This window comes from Colletotrichum graminicola (assembly GCF_000149035.1).
Source record: "Colletotrichum graminicola M1.001 genomic scaffold supercont1.31, whole genome shotgun sequence".
Lineage (NCBI taxonomy): Eukaryota > Fungi > Ascomycota > Sordariomycetes > Glomerellales > Glomerellaceae > Colletotrichum > Colletotrichum graminicola.
The window spans coordinates 306,660-322,328 of NW_007361035.1; the positions used below are offsets into that span (position 1 = coordinate 306,660).

General features: G+C 53.3%; 4 protein-coding genes and 1 non-coding gene across 5 annotated transcripts; 2 read left to right on the top strand and 3 right to left on the bottom strand.

Annotated features, from left to right (window-relative positions):
- Positions 1–1,487: 1,487 nt before the first annotated feature.
- Positions 1,488–2,594, bottom strand: GLRG_07479 (HhH-GPD superfamily base excision DNA repair protein; the record flags this gene model as incomplete). Its single annotated transcript, XM_008098164.1, has 1 exon — positions 1,488–2,594. The coding sequence occupies one exon, from the start codon at positions 2,592–2,594 to the stop codon at positions 1,488–1,490; it is 1,107 nt and encodes a 368-aa protein (XP_008096355.1).
- A 2,802-nt stretch (positions 2,595–5,396) lies between these two features.
- Positions 5,397–6,885, top strand: GLRG_07480 (uncharacterized protein; the record flags this gene model as incomplete). The annotated part of the gene is made up of 5 exons (XM_008098165.1): positions 5,397–5,569; positions 5,692–6,320; positions 6,374–6,502; positions 6,552–6,686; positions 6,737–6,885. 5 exons carry the CDS (start codon positions 5,397–5,399, stop codon positions 6,883–6,885), a joined length of 1,215 nt encoding a protein of 404 aa, XP_008096356.1.
- A 2,560-nt stretch (positions 6,886–9,445) lies between these two features.
- GLRG_07481 (ubiquinol-cytochrome C reductase complex 14kD subunit) lies at positions 9,446–9,985 on the bottom strand (the record flags this gene model as incomplete). The annotated part of the gene is made up of 3 exons (XM_008098166.1): positions 9,446–9,544; positions 9,611–9,773; positions 9,861–9,985. The coding sequence occupies 3 exons, from the start codon at positions 9,983–9,985 to the stop codon at positions 9,446–9,448; spliced, it is 387 nt and encodes a 128-aa protein (XP_008096357.1).
- Positions 9,986–11,565: 1,580 nt separating this feature from the next.
- On the top strand, positions 11,566–12,960 carry GLRG_07482 (uncharacterized protein; the record flags this gene model as incomplete). Its single annotated transcript, XM_008098167.1, has 2 exons — positions 11,566–12,100; positions 12,158–12,960. The coding sequence occupies 2 exons, from the start codon at positions 11,566–11,568 to the stop codon at positions 12,958–12,960; spliced, it is 1,338 nt and encodes a 445-aa protein (XP_008096358.1).
- Positions 12,961–14,828: 1,868 nt separating this feature from the next.
- On the bottom strand, positions 14,829–14,910 carry GLRG_13186. The gene has a single exon. It is a non-coding gene; the product is annotated as a tRNA-Leu (tRNA).
- Positions 14,911–15,669: the final 759 nt, after the last annotated feature.

A 15,669-nucleotide genomic window follows, 5' to 3' on the forward strand; every position in this document is an offset into this window, starting at 1 on the left:
GGCATTCTTTGCCATTTTCGCTCCAGCCATCAATGCCCGGCTATTACATCCGGAATTCGCCTTCTTGTCTGTCCAATGCCAACTGCATCACTTCTCGGCTGGCGATATCCACACATGGCAGGTGATCGGAATGAGAAAAGAAAGCAGCAAGCCGGGAGGGGGCAAAACTGTCTGCAAGATTGCGCTGGTGCAACTGCTACGCATCATATTACTACGTGCCAGTCTTGATTTTCGATATCTAACCTTTGCACCATGTTGCTAGCAAGGGGCGCGCCCGTCTGTATCACGTTAGCGGCACACCCAACCGCCCCCCAATCTTGCTGGCCCGCAGGGGATGGTCCGGGATTCCCAGGCTTTTCGGTGGTTCTGCTCAACTGCCCTGTTGGCGGCCGTTCCTCGCCCCCGTCAACAGCACCGAACGGCGTTGGCCAAACAGGAAGCTCCCAAGACACAGAGGCTGCGACAGTTGATCTCTTATGGCGGACGATCTGGTCAACTGTGTAGCCGAATCCAGGCATAGAGCGTCTTGGTCTCAGACGGCGACGCGATAGCCCGCTCTGTATCTCCGACTCCATCAATGAACGCCTTGGTTCTTTACATCTTGGGATCGGCCACACACATAAAGGAATAGGCGTTACCCTGCTGGCGGTGACGCGCGTACCTCAGGCGTGTATCTTCTACTCTGGTCCACAGATAATAGCGGTGACGACGAGCTCATCCTGCGACAAGACTTCAAACATCAACCCCCCTTGGCTGACACACGTTCAATTCAGCACCCTACAAGTCACGATGCTCAATACGGGACGCCGGCGTGATTTAAATCTTCCTGGTACCGCAACTCGTCGGTTGCCCGTCCCTTGAGACGAGCCGCGAAGGTCTATCTGCTGTAACACTTTTGTGTCTGTGACATCGCCGGAATTGCCAGCATACTACTATGTTTGCGGCACTCGTGTCTGTGCGTCGTTTAACCCGCAACGCGTCGGGCCTCTAAGATACGAGAGAGTATCCTTCGCATCACCCTCTAACTGATCGTGATGTCGTCCGATCGACTTAGACAGCTTTTCACCTTGCATTGTGTGTCCATTCGTGGGCGTCGCGCGGAAGAATGGGAAAGCCGAAAAGCTTGTTTGTGTCAGTTGGAAACTTTGGAGTCCAGCCGTGAATCGCTCCCGACAGCTGTGGGGGAACGGCCAAGTTCCCACCTGACCAGCTCGACCCTGCCCGAAAGATCAAGGTGACTTCGCTTCTACCTATCCCGGATGAGGATGCGCCGGGGAATCATATAGCCTTCGTTCGGTCCCTCTAAACACGACCGAGGGACGAACGAGATCTCGTATTATTGGGGCTCGTGTTCATTCAATGAACCCCACATGCCGTACTACATAGTCTGTGCGATTTCGTGATAACTGGAAATTGGCATTTGGGAAGGTGTTGATTATAGGGGGGCAAGGTTAGTGAGACTAGAGTTTAATGAGTCCGCTGACTGCTTATTCCAGCATGCTTATATCGGTTTCCTCGACCCTCCACATATACCACATGAAGACGCTACGATATGGCACGAATTTGCTCGCCATCTCGGTCATGTCCTTCTCAGACATATACTTCCATTTGCCTCCTCCCTTGGCCTTGAGCTTGGCCACATCCCGTCCGGCAAAGGCTGCCATGCCTCTCTGCACCCCGAGGTCTCCCAGCGAGAACACGTCCATCCTCTTCAGCCCGAAACAGGCGAACATCTCGACGGACCAAAGCCCCAGCCCCCTCACCGCGATGAGCTTGTCACGAACCTCTTCATAAGGAGCCTCTGCCAGCATCTGAGCGCTCAACTCGCCGCTCGAGAACTTCTCGGCCAGGCCTTTGATGTACTCAGCCTTGCGCTGCGACAGGCCGGCAGTGCGGAGGCGCTCGATGGGAGCGGCGGCCACCTCTGAGGGGTGAGGAAACGTTTTCGGTTCGCCCTCTCTCTCTGTGAAGAGAGCGACAAACTTATTCTTGATGGACCTCGCGGCGGCGCCGGAGACCTGCTGGGAGATGATGCCGCTGCAGAGGCTCTCGAAGGGATCGACTTTGTCGGCGAGGCCCTCGGGTGAAAATACGCGGCAGTGGTTCTTTTCGATGAGGGGCTTCATTCGCGGGTCCACCTTTATGAGATGGCGACACGCCTCCTCGAGAATGTTGGCAGTCGTCGTGCGTTTTCCGGGTTCCGCGGATAGTTTAGACGGCGACACGTGGTCGGTAGGATGAGAAGCGATGACACGTGAGGTCTCGGGCGAAATGATGGGGGCGTTGGTCAACTTCGGATCGGCGAGGCGGTTGATGGCCTTGGCCTTGGGCTTTGCTGTGCTGTTTGCCCGTTCAGCGATGATGCCGACGGCGCTCGGAGTAGGCGTGACTGGCGGAGGGATCGGGGTGATTGCTGTAACCTTCGGGCCCCGTTTTCTCGGCGGCGTAACAGGGTCCGAAGACGGCACCGGGTCGGCGAGCGTAGGTCCTGGCGGGGATTTTCTCTTCCGGCTCTTTGTGGTTGGTGCAATCGGCGGAGGTGCGATATCGGTGTGTGCTTGGGCGCCCAGACGCGCTGACCGCCGGGTAGCCATCTTTTCTGTGTTCGTTGATGACGATGCCAATGACCAACGGTAAGTTTGTGAAGGTTTGAGCGAGCACCGAGTGAAATGTAGGCTGTCAGAGGCGGGGAAAGAGCCTGGTAAGGGTATCGAGTAGTGTGAGAGGTGTAATCCAACGTGCAGCTACGAAGGGAGTCGGCGGGCGACGAACCAACTGTAATCTCATTCGGATGCTATTGTTTTACTTGGACATGTCGAAGTTCGGGAATTGAGTCAACATTGAGTATCTGAGGCCAGCTCGGCGTACTTGATGCGGCAACTTGGAAGAACCCAGAGAGCTTTTGCTACGGGAGCATGCCACAGTCAATTGTTCACAGTGGCAACATGGCAGCTCGGCGCCCTTGCTTTGTCATCATAACTGTAATTAGGAGCTGCCAATCGGGCTGATGCGGCTTATTAAGCAGGACTATCATCCAATGGCTAACCTGTCATCCCTTACTATGTTATGGATGGTGATAGAGACAGCTCGTGCGTCCCCTTTGCGTCACTGCAGCCCCGAGCGGTTGATGCTTGCCCGAAGTTTAGCAGGGCAGCTGCATGTCCCCACGTTCCTCGTCCCCAGATACCGGATCACATGTGCAGCCCCAGCCCTGGCGGATCTTTTTACAGATGTCTGGCACGGTGTCCCGTCTTACATGGGGTGATTGCGGCGCGCGAAACAGGTGAAGCAAGGAGCAAGCAAAGGCACACGCAAAGATAGGCCGGGTCAATTATATTTACTCATACTAAGGAGTAGACCGGACCTTATCCCCCACTAAGGTCTCTGTGTGATTGGCTACATGATATGATGGCACGTGTGATATTACGTGCTCAAAATTGTTTGCAATGAGACCCATGATGGCTTCTACCGCTAATTGTGCTGAGCCCCGGGAACATCTCCTCATTCCTGTCCCCTCTCACATCCCCAGAGGTGCAAGTGTCGCGTGCGTGATTGAAAAGTGCGGGATAGTGTAGGTTATAATGGGTTATTGTTCATAATCCCTGCCCCTCCTCCTCTTCCTCTCCATCTTTTGGATTATTTTGTCAAGACACTCCGCCGCTGTACCAAGAGCTTGGATCTTCTTAATTGATTTCTTTTTAACCCATTTAGTCGTGTCAAGGGGTGCCTTGCCTTGGGCATAGAAACCGTTAACCCATGTACCAATTAAGATGCAGGCATCGGCAACATGCGTAAGCACTGGGCAGGCCTCGGCCGGCCCCTGGAAGCCACTGGGGTAGGCCTTGCCCAGTTCTCCTCATGCTTTCCCGTGAGATAACCACATCTTGGCGTGGCGGTTGGGTCTGAGCTGATTTCCATTTGCTGATCATTGCGTTATTACCTTCATGCTACGGATTTGTCGGTATGCAATGATAACAGGTCCCATCGCTCCTTGATGAAGAAGACGCATGGTCAGATGACAACCATATCCGTTAATTCAGAGACGTTTTGATAGACGAGCCAAATGTTGTGTAGTCGAATACCAAGGTATAGCGCCTTGAGCGAGTGCAGAGGCAACGCCGAGAAGAGATTATATCCTACGAAGAAGAAAAGAGGACAGGTGCCCGTCAAGCTGCGGCACGGTCTTTTTTCTCCTGAGCCCAGAAGCGCTTGGCGGTTACGGCAATCTCGCGTGCTGACAAGAGGATAGTGTCGGTACAAAAGGGTACCTACTTGGCTAACGTGGTTAACCTTTTTGACGCCATGCCATTGGCTCACTGATCGTACCCTGCTATGCCACCATCGAGATGCGGGTTGCAGCTTCTGTCGTATCCGTTCCAAGGCCCTGACCAAGTTGGCTTTTGATGCTTCTGCACCCTGGCCAGATTGCAGAAGCTTACGTGTAGGTATTGACGGGGCCCCAGTCTCCGCCCAGTCCTGCCTGTCACGGTGCCTACCTAGGCAATCCGGAGTCTGCGATCGTGGTGTGCTGCTGTGACCCGCCTATCTCTGCTAATCCGCCTGCTTCTCCCAGGTATACCTAGTACTTGCATGTACCTTACCTCCTTCCACCAACCAAGCCTGCTTGCCTTGACTTGTCTTAGCCTATCCCATCCAAGCCTCTCCGTCTCCCAAACGCCTTCCTTCCTGGTCGACCTTTTTTTGGGGCCCTTTTGGCGTGGTTCCTTTCAATCAATTCTTTCCATCCCCTTCTGCCTGGGCTTACCCAAACGTCCCTCGTTCGTTCTTGCTCTTGTCTTCAACAAAATTTTTGGCCAAAACCATCGTCCTCATCAAAGGCACAACGAGGCTGAAAGACGACCGGAAACCCGTTGTACCAAGACCTTGTAGCCGCATCGCATCGTACACCCGCAAGAACCGTGGAACCACTGACGTCCCGCCTACCTTTTTGGCATCTCAATCCTTATCAGCTCAATCGGGACACTTGATCTTCGTCAGCCTTGGCCCACTACCCCCTTCTGAGGAGAGTGTGCTGTCAAGACTGACATCTGTCGGACGACACGAAACCGCCCAAACAATCACCTCCTTCCTCCCAACCACAACTTGTCGAAGTCGGACTTGCTCGACGAAGTCTTGTGCTGCCTGACATTTCTTCTGCGCCTGTTGTTTGTTGCCTCCACCTAGCTGCCCCTCTAGCGAAATACTGCCGCAATCTTGCGCGCGACAAAGCGACGTCACCGACAACAACTTCAAGGGCGCCGTCTCGTCTCGTCTAGTCTGCGACATTGCTGGCTTGGACGCTCGCTGTGCCGGGATACACACGACATTATCTTTTCTTTGTAAGGACGTGTTCTAGGGTGGTACCCCAGACCACCCGAACCCATTCCACAGGAGCCATGCTTCTCCCCAAAGGTGGAATCAATTGGAAGTCTGCCCAATCCAGGCTACCTCCCACCAGAGCGATATGGGCTTTCCTGACCAAGACGCGCTTTCTCTTTCTCGTCGCCGTTACCGGCGTCGTTCTGCTACTATGGCGCGGTATTCGCTCCTCAGCCTCCGAGATGCAGAGGTACGTTGTCGGCAGCCCTGGCAACCGCTGCTCCTCAGGGGGCGCGATAATTTTTGCATGGCGATGCGCGCGCGCGCGCGCGCTGTGGACAAGACAACTCGCTAACATGTAACACCGCACAGCTTCTACTGCTGGGGCCCCGCGAAGCCGCCCATGGAGATGTCGCTCAATGAGCAAGCTTCGTGGGCTGCCCACCTCCAGACCCCCGTCATCTTCAACCACCACGAACCCCTGGAAATCAACCAGAGCTCGATCCAACACGTCAACCTCAACCCCATCAAGTCGACGCGCAATGCTGTCACCAACGAGGAGCGCGTCCTGATTCTCACTCCCCTCAAGGACGCCGCCCCTCACCTGTCCAAATACTTCGAGCTGATCGCCGAACTGACCTACCCTCACCACCTGATTGATCTCGCCTTCCTCGTCGGCGACTCCAAAGATGATACCCTTGCCGTTCTTGCCTCTGAGCTGGATCGCATCCAGAGTCGTCCTGACAAGATTCCGTTCAACAGCGCCATGGTTATCGAGAAGGACTTCGGCTTCGGGCTCAGTCAAAGTGTCGAAGAGCGTCATTCTTTCAAGGCCCAGGGTCCCCGACGAAAGGCTATGGGCCGCGCTCGCAACTATCTCCTCTCTGCTGCCATGAAGCCTGAGCACTCCTGGATCTACTGGCGCGATGTCGACATCGTGGACAGCCCCAAGAAGATCATCGAGGACTTTGTTGCTCATGATACCGATGTCCTTGTGCCCAGTGAGTCAACATACCATGCACCCGAAAGACAGACTATGCTGACAGTCTGACAGACATTTGGTTCCATCGCTATCGCGATGGGACCGATATCGAGGGCCGCTTCGACTACAATTCCTGGGTTGAGTCCGACAAGGGCCGCAGACTTGCAGCGAGCTTGGATAAGGATGTTGTCCTCGCCGAAGGTAGGACAAAATGTCACTAATGTCACATTTCATGCTTACGAGGAACTAGGCTATAAGGAGTACGATACCGGTCGCAGATATATGGCCAGGGAGGGTGACTGGCGCAACAACAAAGACGAAGAGCTTGAACTAGATGGTATTGGCGGCGTCAACATCCTCGTCAAGGGTGACGTCCACCGATCAGGTTGGTATTTCCTGGGCACTCTTGGCATTTGCGCTTGTTAACAACATTAGGAATCAATTTCCCGTGCTACGCCTTCGAGAACCAGGCGGAAACAGAAGGCTTTGCCAAAATGGCCAAGCGTGCGGGTTACCGTGTTGTTGGTCTGCCCAACTACGTTGTTTGGCACGTCGACACTGAGGAGAAGCCTGGAAACGCATGATCCGTTGTGGCTGGGCCTTTGGCCTTTTTCGACCGTACGACCGTTCTTCTCCGATTCAACCGCGGAATGCGGCTGGCGGAACACAGCACTGTATGACCACGTAACGATACACACACGAGGTACTTGGGAGCGTTTCACGACGACGAGAAGCATTTCCGGATGCTAGTCTAAAAGTTTCTTGGGCTACAGATGATCGGCAAGAGGCTTAAATCAAAGTCTTGGTTGCCTATGTTGGCTGCCCTGGTACTCAACAAGTTCGGCTTTCTGCTACCTATATATTCAACGAAACCCCAACAGCCTTTCCATGGCTTACCTTTGTCCACTTGACGCGGTTGGCCAGGGAACACAAAATCAACAGAACCAAGAGAGATGCTCTTTTTGTCAGAACAGGCGTTTCATACCAGATGGAAGTATGTCTCGCTGTAATAATAGACTTGGTTATATCACCTGTTAGCATAGGAGGGAGAAACTTATTGCCTGTTGTAGGAAGGGAAGCCCCTATTCGGCCTCGGACTATTGGGATGGTGATAATGGCAGGCAGCACTACGTCGGAAGGAGGCCTGCTTGGTGAAGTTTTCTCCTGGCGTCTGAGTGTGATATCTAGGGTATGAGGAAACTCAGGAGTCTAAAGAGGCGTAATTTATACATTTTGATTTGTCTCCAATTCTCGGCCGTTTGCTCATGTTGCTTGGTAGTGGCTCTGCATCATTGAATATAGATAGTGAAGGGGGATAAAACTCGAATCAGATATAGCACCGACTATGTGTTGTGGGATTGGTTTTGATCAATGCCATGGTATTCCCTGGCCCGTAAGGTGCAGGTTCCTCTGGTCACAGGACCAGGTTGGCTCCATATTAGAATGTCCCCCCCAGGACTTTTACTTCACACCGAGTAGCACTTTAGCTGGAAAGGGGAGGCGACCAAGTAACCCCGGCTTCAAGTTGTCGCCACGGTTCGGTGAGAAGTAGAACGTCGGCCTGTGGTATGAATGAAGAGTAGAAGATGGTTCTAGCTCTCCTCCATCGTGGGTCGAGAGGAAGTGATGCTGTGAACTTTGGACGGGTGCTTGTGGACGCGCTATCGCCCCGGACCTAACAAAACATGTGTTCCACGTTGCCGGTATTCTAGCTGGGGTGGTCTCAGAACAGTAACTACTAAGTTCCATGTTAAGAGAACCCATTATTTTTGTTTCCCGTCATGTATGCATTTTCTCCGAATCAGGGAGAAATACGAGTATAGGAGAGTGATAGCACAACCGTGATGGGGAACATCGTAATAATATATGAGATAATTTCTACTGCCAACCAAGGGATTGCCTGTTCAAATCTGAGTTCCCTAGCAGCACATGTGTTTAGATACTCAGACTGACCGTCCCATGACCTGGACGAAGGCTATCAGTTGTTCTCCAGAGGTCTATGATGCGATAGGCGCATTTGTACCAATATGACGAGCGTGACGCTGGGGCGTAGGCACCATCCCATACATATACCGTAAATGACTTCCTGGCAAATTCGTGCAGCGTTCCCGACCTACATGTATTTAATCAAAAGAACCATCACGCAGGCAAATGAGCTTCTTTGAATGTGATCGTGCTTGCGCATCTCCACAGTAAACCAAGAGTATTACCTTGACTCTGGTCCTATGCTGGCGGAGTCATATTCATGGAAGGCTGTCAAGCGTGAGGTATTCTTGAGCCAGATCGCCGCGCATACGTATCTTCATCATTGGGTTCGAGGTTTGGGCTATAGGCTGGGTGCGGCATCACGGGCACTAGGTGCTCTCATGCAGGCCCATGGTGTACAGCTGCAACTCTTTTCCTCGATAAAACAGGCCCAATCTTTTTCTGCGATATATGGCTCAGGACCTGTAGTGCAGTGGTACCAAAAGCTGGCTTATCAATATTTATTCTAGACCGATATACTTGGTTATGAGCCTGAAATCATGACACTCAAGCTGCGCTTTTTGGTATGATAGGCGCAGAGACTGGGCAATATGCTGATAAAATAAATAAATGAAAAAGGGTACAATTCATCCCTTCGATGCCAGTTAGACACTGTTAATTGCGTGACTGCGTAAATCATCACACCAAGTCAATATTAGCATTTGGACTTAATGAAATTGGATAATGCGGCAGTAGTCAAGTCACCATCGACGAGCAGTCGTTACTCATGATGTTGTTGCTGAGAGCATGGTGGTGGGTCTTGGGGTTTGGACCAGTCAGAGGGCGTATAATGTCAGCTAGCTTCTGCGAACCCGGGGCCGGGTGGGCGAGGCCGTGAGACTGTAGATATCCTAACGCAAAAAAAGAGTCGTCAATTGGTGCTATTTGGGCGCAGCGGAACCTGTATCTGTAGCAGGGAGTTCAATTGACAGACAAGAACCCCCCCGAGGTCTATACATAAGGTACACGAACCGCCTGGCCTTGGTTCCGCCCCCTGGTCTAAATTCCTGTCGCGCGCCCCGGCCAGGCGGTTCCCTTCGTCCCAATACTTTACAGCATCGTGCGCGCGGCGTCGCTCCTCCATGATAAACGTGCCATCCCCCACCAGAGAGAGTTCGTTTAGTGGTGCTTCTTCTGAACCTCCATCGTCTCAAAAGCCAGCCTCTCGGCCTCCTCGGCATGGATCTGCTGGATGATGGGTCCGAGGTAGGGATAGTCCTAAACATTGAGATGTTAATACCCTGCCCGGAGTCCTCTCGTACGAATTAATCAGGGAATGCACACCTCCTCTGGCTTAGTCCACTCGTCCTTGGGCAGGAGCTTGTGCTGGACGGAGAGCTGGACAGCACGGCGGATGCGGAAGACGCGGTCGTAGGATTCCTTAGGAGAGAGGCGCTTCAGAGCCTTCTGAACGGTATCGGACTCCTCCTCGATAAGGTCGTCGAATCTGCAGGCGAGGACAAAAAGTGACAATCAGTCATCGCTGTTCCGGTCGGTGGCCAATAGTTGCAGTAGGCTTCGTCGAATTGCTTACCTCAAGCCGAGCTTGCGGTGGCCGGCGGCGTTGGCGTACCAGTTGGAGAAGGGGACGAAGATGCTCTTCAGGAAGGGGCGGGCGAGGATGCCATCGGCGAGCTTCTTCGAAATGAGCGAGGTCATTGTGGCGGCTGGTGGTGGACGGGGGAGAGGAGAGGGTTCGATATAATGCCTCGGAGTACGGTTTTGCGGATCGCCTGAGGTTGGGACTAAGGTCTATAGGAAAATCGCTGAGCATCCCGGAGAGGCGCAAAGATCCGGAATGACGGATCATGTGACCTTCCTCGAGATCCCGACACCAGCCACATGTGGCACATTTCTTTCTATGGCTTGCGTGGGTCACCCCTTTCAAGGCACGGGCCACACACGATCACCAGATTTTCGTGCATCGATGAGGTAATGAAGCTGCCGACGGGATTCCTTGCCCTTGATGGCACCACCATGGTGCCTGATGGTTTGGGAATGGGGTTTTTTGTGGTACTGACAGAAGCGGCGATGAACCGGCGGAGGTGGAGCATCTTTCTATGGCCTGAGTTGAAAGTTTTCTTCCCCTGGGCTTTTGAATGTTTTGAATGTTGCGACTCAGTGGTTGAGTACCTACCTACAATGTAGGCAGGCAGGCACCTATATTAAGTTAGTCGGACACTTTGCATTTGCTGGAATGCAGTCGCTCTCCATAGAGCAAGATCCTCTACAACTCTTGACATTGCAGCCTCTGGCGTCTCAACACCCTTTACTTCACATGCCATCCGCTATTTGGTCTGGTATTGATTGCTCTTATAGTCTTGCGTCATCCCTCAACTGCTGATCTGCCAGGGCTGCAAACAAGTTGTTAGCACGTTCGGCAGCTCCCGGGTCTTGAGCCAACGTCTCGAGGAGAGCAGCTTTCGGTAGTCTCAGCACAGCGCCTGGTCAGTGGTAGGAAATAGAGGGCCACCTACCCCCGCAGCAGCATCGCGCAGGTCCCTTCAGCCATCGCACCTATTTTGGCGCCTCTCACCCAGCCAGCCCAGCAGTTGCTCCAAGCCCATTGGATTGCTCCTGCCTCCACCCGAAGGACACACCCTGGGACGTGGGCACTCCTACCAAACGGGACAACCGACGGCTTGCATCATTTTGCTCTCGTGCGCCGTCCCGCTCCACCTCGGCGCTTTTTCGCCATATCCCATCTCTCAACTCCTCCGAGTGCGCTCCTACCATACCTACCAAGCACTACCGCCACCTCTCTTCCTTCCCTTCTCTGCTGCCTGCCTCTCTCCCGCCCCTCACTTCCCAACCCCGTATGCTTGGGAGCGCCTTGCCCACCAACTCCGTCCTCGACTGCCCGCGCTAGACATCCTGTTCCCCGCAAGGCCAATGGGCTGCGATAACCGCTAGTCGCTCAGTGTCACGGCGGCGTGGGAGCGTTCCCCGCATACCGGGACACTTGGGAAGGTCCAGCATCTACCTGATTTGAGAGGTACACAACAGATGCCTACAGAGAGAAACAGAACCCAACGACGCAGCACGAATCTGAAGCAAATCCAACACCAGCTCCGAGCCGAAACGCACCCCGCAAGCCCACACACTGCTTTATCCATTGCTCCACGAGAGCCCATTAACCCTGGGACGTCACGTCACCGCGCCTTACTCCTGGATCCATCGCCGAACCCGCCCAACATCTGCCATCTGGACCCTGACCGAGCTCAACAGTGTGAGAGGGGATGTCTCACGACGAGCACCACGACGCTCAACGAGGCGTCCCGCGCTCCCAAGAAGAGGAATATGGGCCGTATCCGACCTCGACATACCCCAACTACAGCAGCTCCAGAGCTTTCCCAGCCCCGGCCCCGGCCCGTGCAGCGTTGGTTACCATAGAGAAAGCCGCTACTGCGATGCCCGCAACTGAGACTATTACTGCCTTCGAGAGGTGGGCCGCTGGCGCCTCCGATTCTCAGTTTAACGCGCTTTCCGGTGCCGTAGGAGGCTTCACTTCGGGCGTGGTTACGTGCCCGCTCGACGTTATCAAAACCAAGTTGCAGGCACAGGGCGGTTTCAATCCCATCGAGAAGGGAAGACATGTTGGACACCCAAAACTCTACAATGGCCTGCTGGGTACTGCCCGTGTGATATGGCGAGAAGAAGGCATACGCGGCATGTATAGGGGACTCGGCCCAATAGTACTGGGTTATTTGCCCACCTGGGCTGTTTGGTTTACCGTCTACAATAAGAGCAAGGACTGGTTAAAGCACCGCCATGGTATGTTGGAAACCGCAGGCTAGAGACCAGGCCATGAACTGACTGAGTCGGCTACAGAAAACACGGTGTTGATCAACTTTTGGTCATCTATTATAGCTGGTGCCAGTAGCACCATCGTCACAAACCCAATATGGGTCATCAAGACCCGCCTGATGTCGCAGAGCGTTGCACACGACCCGGGCAAGCACTACTCTCAGTTTCCGAGATCAGGCAATACCCCGACCTCGAGACCAACAATGCACAGCTCGTGGCATTACCGGTCAACCATGGACGCGGCACGCAAGATGTACACTTCAGAGGGCGTTTTATCGTTTTACTCGGGCCTTACTCCGGCTCTGCTGGGACTTACCCACGTGGCAGTCCAGTTCCCTGCGTACGAATACCTGAAGACGAGGTTTACCGGCCAGGGTATGGGCGAGCCGACCCAGGGCGACACACAAGAGTCACAATGGATGGGCGTGTTGGGCGCTTCGATATTGTCGAAGATCATGGCGAGCAGCGCTACCTATCCACACGAAGTTATTCGCACGAGGCTACAGACACAACGAAAACCCGTAGGAGGGGCCGAGTACCTTCAGGGCCTGGGAGTCAAGATGTCTGCCTCCATGACGGGAGAAGATGGCAAGAAACAGCAAATGCTATCACCGAAATATCGCGGCGTGGTCAGCACCTTCCGAACGATTCTCAAAGAGGAGGGGTGGAGGGCCTTCTACGCTGGCATGGGCACTAACATGATGCGAGCGGTGCCGGCCGCGACAGTGACGATGCTGACGTATGAGTATGTGATGAAGCATTTGAACCACGCAAGGGCCGAGGGCAAGCGGAAGCGGGAAAGGGGCAGCACACCTGCTGAGCCCTGACCTGGGTAACTTGACAACTCGAGGGTGGCGTTGTATTAAGAGGACGGCGGGAAAGAATCAAGCAAGACACCATGTGCGGTTTAACAACGATGGAAGAAAAGAGCTGTTGAGATTGTTAGGAAATAGGGATGGGATTTTCCAGATACCCTTAGCTTTGGTCGTCAGGTTTAGACAAACTCGATTCAGGTCACGTAACAAACACAGTGAGTGTGGCTGTCATTCATCTGGGGGTCGGCCTACGGATCAATATCTCTGCCTTTCCCTCCCTCCCTATATTCCCTTTTTTGTCATACCGATCTATCATAGATCATCTTTTATTTTGTTTTGCTTGCACATAAACTCGACTACGGAGTTCACGACGGCCAACGGGGGAAGTATGATGTGAGCTTGTTTTCTCAATGAACAGTACAGAGCCGTGTGTAGTATTATATCTATTGGAGCGAAGTATTTTGGGGATTCGTTTGACACGCTCACACGGCGCTGAAGAGAGACCGGTATGTTTTGTGTATTGATTTGGTATCTGGCAAACGCAGAGACAGAAGCAGTAGGGGGTATTAGTCACATAGAAACCGCAAAGCAGGAAGAAGATAAACATGAGACCGCAAAGCCTCAACTTTTCTTATTCTCCCATCTTGTGGTGAGAAGGTTGGAAAACTCGGTAGCCACCAAGGTGGCCTCGCCTGCCGCCTGTCCGGCGCGCACACGGGCGACGCTAGGAGCTGGAATTCGGAGGCGACGGTCTAGGGTTACTGGAGCCGCTGCCGTATCTCTTGATGAGTGTTAGTAGCAGACCAATGAGGCAGATGCGACGTAGACGTGAGCACGGAGGGGGTTGGCGCAGTAAGACGAGGGCGAGGGCATACGTACGGCTTGATCACGCGCCGTGCGGATCGACGAACGGGTATAGCTGTCTTGAGTCAATATAGCTCCTGTCAACTACTGTAACTCTGGCGTGAGCTTCAGGAGAGACCGGCAGTTCTACAACATACGCGAAGAGGATACACGCCATCGTGAATGCCGCCAATGGGGCCGTGATTGTCTACGAGGTGGGGAAGTCAGGAGGCATCCGATCGGAATCGTGGCGTGGGGATAAAGACTCACCTTAGGTGTCAGGTTTCCTTTCCGCATTTTGAGATCATTCCCGGTTCTTGATACGGTTCGTGTTTTGAGACGAAGGGAATGGAGAGGGACTGTGTTGTGAGTTAGCAGTGCGTAAGTATGTAAGTGAGGGTGGGATCATGGACGCGATGCGGAATGGGCTGATTGTGGTTAGACGTGGTCCGGGGTGGGTGTTTGCAGGTACCGGGATTATCAGTGCGATAGTTGCATATCTGGTCCATACAGTACTGGGCTCGTCCGACAGCTGATTGTGGGTTAGAGTAGCACGATATGAGAGCAAAGAAGTCGAGCAAAGAACTGCAAACGGTTTCAGAAGTTGACCTGGCACATGACTGACCCTTAAAAACGGCCGAAGGGGCTGCTATTCCATCCTAACCGAGACGTGCTTGCAAGCAACTTCACGCTGACCCAGCCAGGCCTCACTTCTGGCGGATGTCAATGCGCCCTGAAACCGCGCCTCAAAGACACGATGCCCTGATACGACATCATCTACACAGGTTTGTTGGAGTAACCTCGCGTCAAGGTTTGTTGCGTCCCAATGTCGGAAGGGAAGACACAACCATCGGCAGGAAAAGAGCGGGACCACCGGGAGAGGCTAAAATTTTGGCGGCGCATTTCCATGCTCTCGCTGCGCCAATCGAAAGGCACATCGTGACGCTGCAGGTACGCTTCCCGAACTTCACGACAATCATTCGAAACAACAGGAATCGCCAGAAATGCAAAAATATTGCACCATTGACGGCTGCGTGTGACAAGAGTGGGATTCGAACCCACGCCAATTACTTGACTAGCACCTGAAGCTAGCGCCTTAGACCGCTCGGCCATCTTGCCTTTTAAGGATGTTGATGTTGTCCCAGTGGGTTGGCATTAAGTCAGGTTGGCAGCAGGGGGTTTCCTCGAAGGGGCTGGGTTGATTGACGGGGCGCAAAGACCAAGCTTCAGCCTGTCATACCTACCATTTGTGTTATTGGGCTCGAATCGGGAATTCCGAACAACAGCTTGTAAAGACATGCTTATTACGCCTGCACTTGCGGACGCCTTGTGAGGAAGAACAACTGCATACCATCGGGCAGCTGGTTAGAGGTAGCGTATGGTTACTTCTGCAGAGGGTAAGGCCCTTGGCCTGATGGGGGCGTCTTGGGCGAGCACCGTCCGTTGCACGAGGCATTTGGTCAAGCGACATGACTGATCAGAATAACAAATGATACAGCTCAAGGGACACTGTGTAGTCCATCTGATCTGTCTGGATTTCTAGTGTACCATTTCGGTTTAAAGCTGGAATGAGCAAAGTTCTTCCACTCAAGCCAACTTTAACATCATTAGTCAGGCGCGGGAAGTTGGTCAGCGGGTGTATAAATAATCACATGGAGCCAGGCAATAGCTGCCCACTTCAATCGCGCTGCCGCCCTTGAGGGCCAGGCGAGAGGGCCCAGCTCTTGGTGAACGGCCAAGCGTTTGCGATACTTTCGAGAAGCGAGCTTCAAATAGCCGTGTCATCCATAATTTCGGTGAGTGTAGAATGAACCCGTGGCATGTTGTACTGTTGGGACATAAAAGTTGGTAGCCACGTACAGTTCTGGTATCAACCAA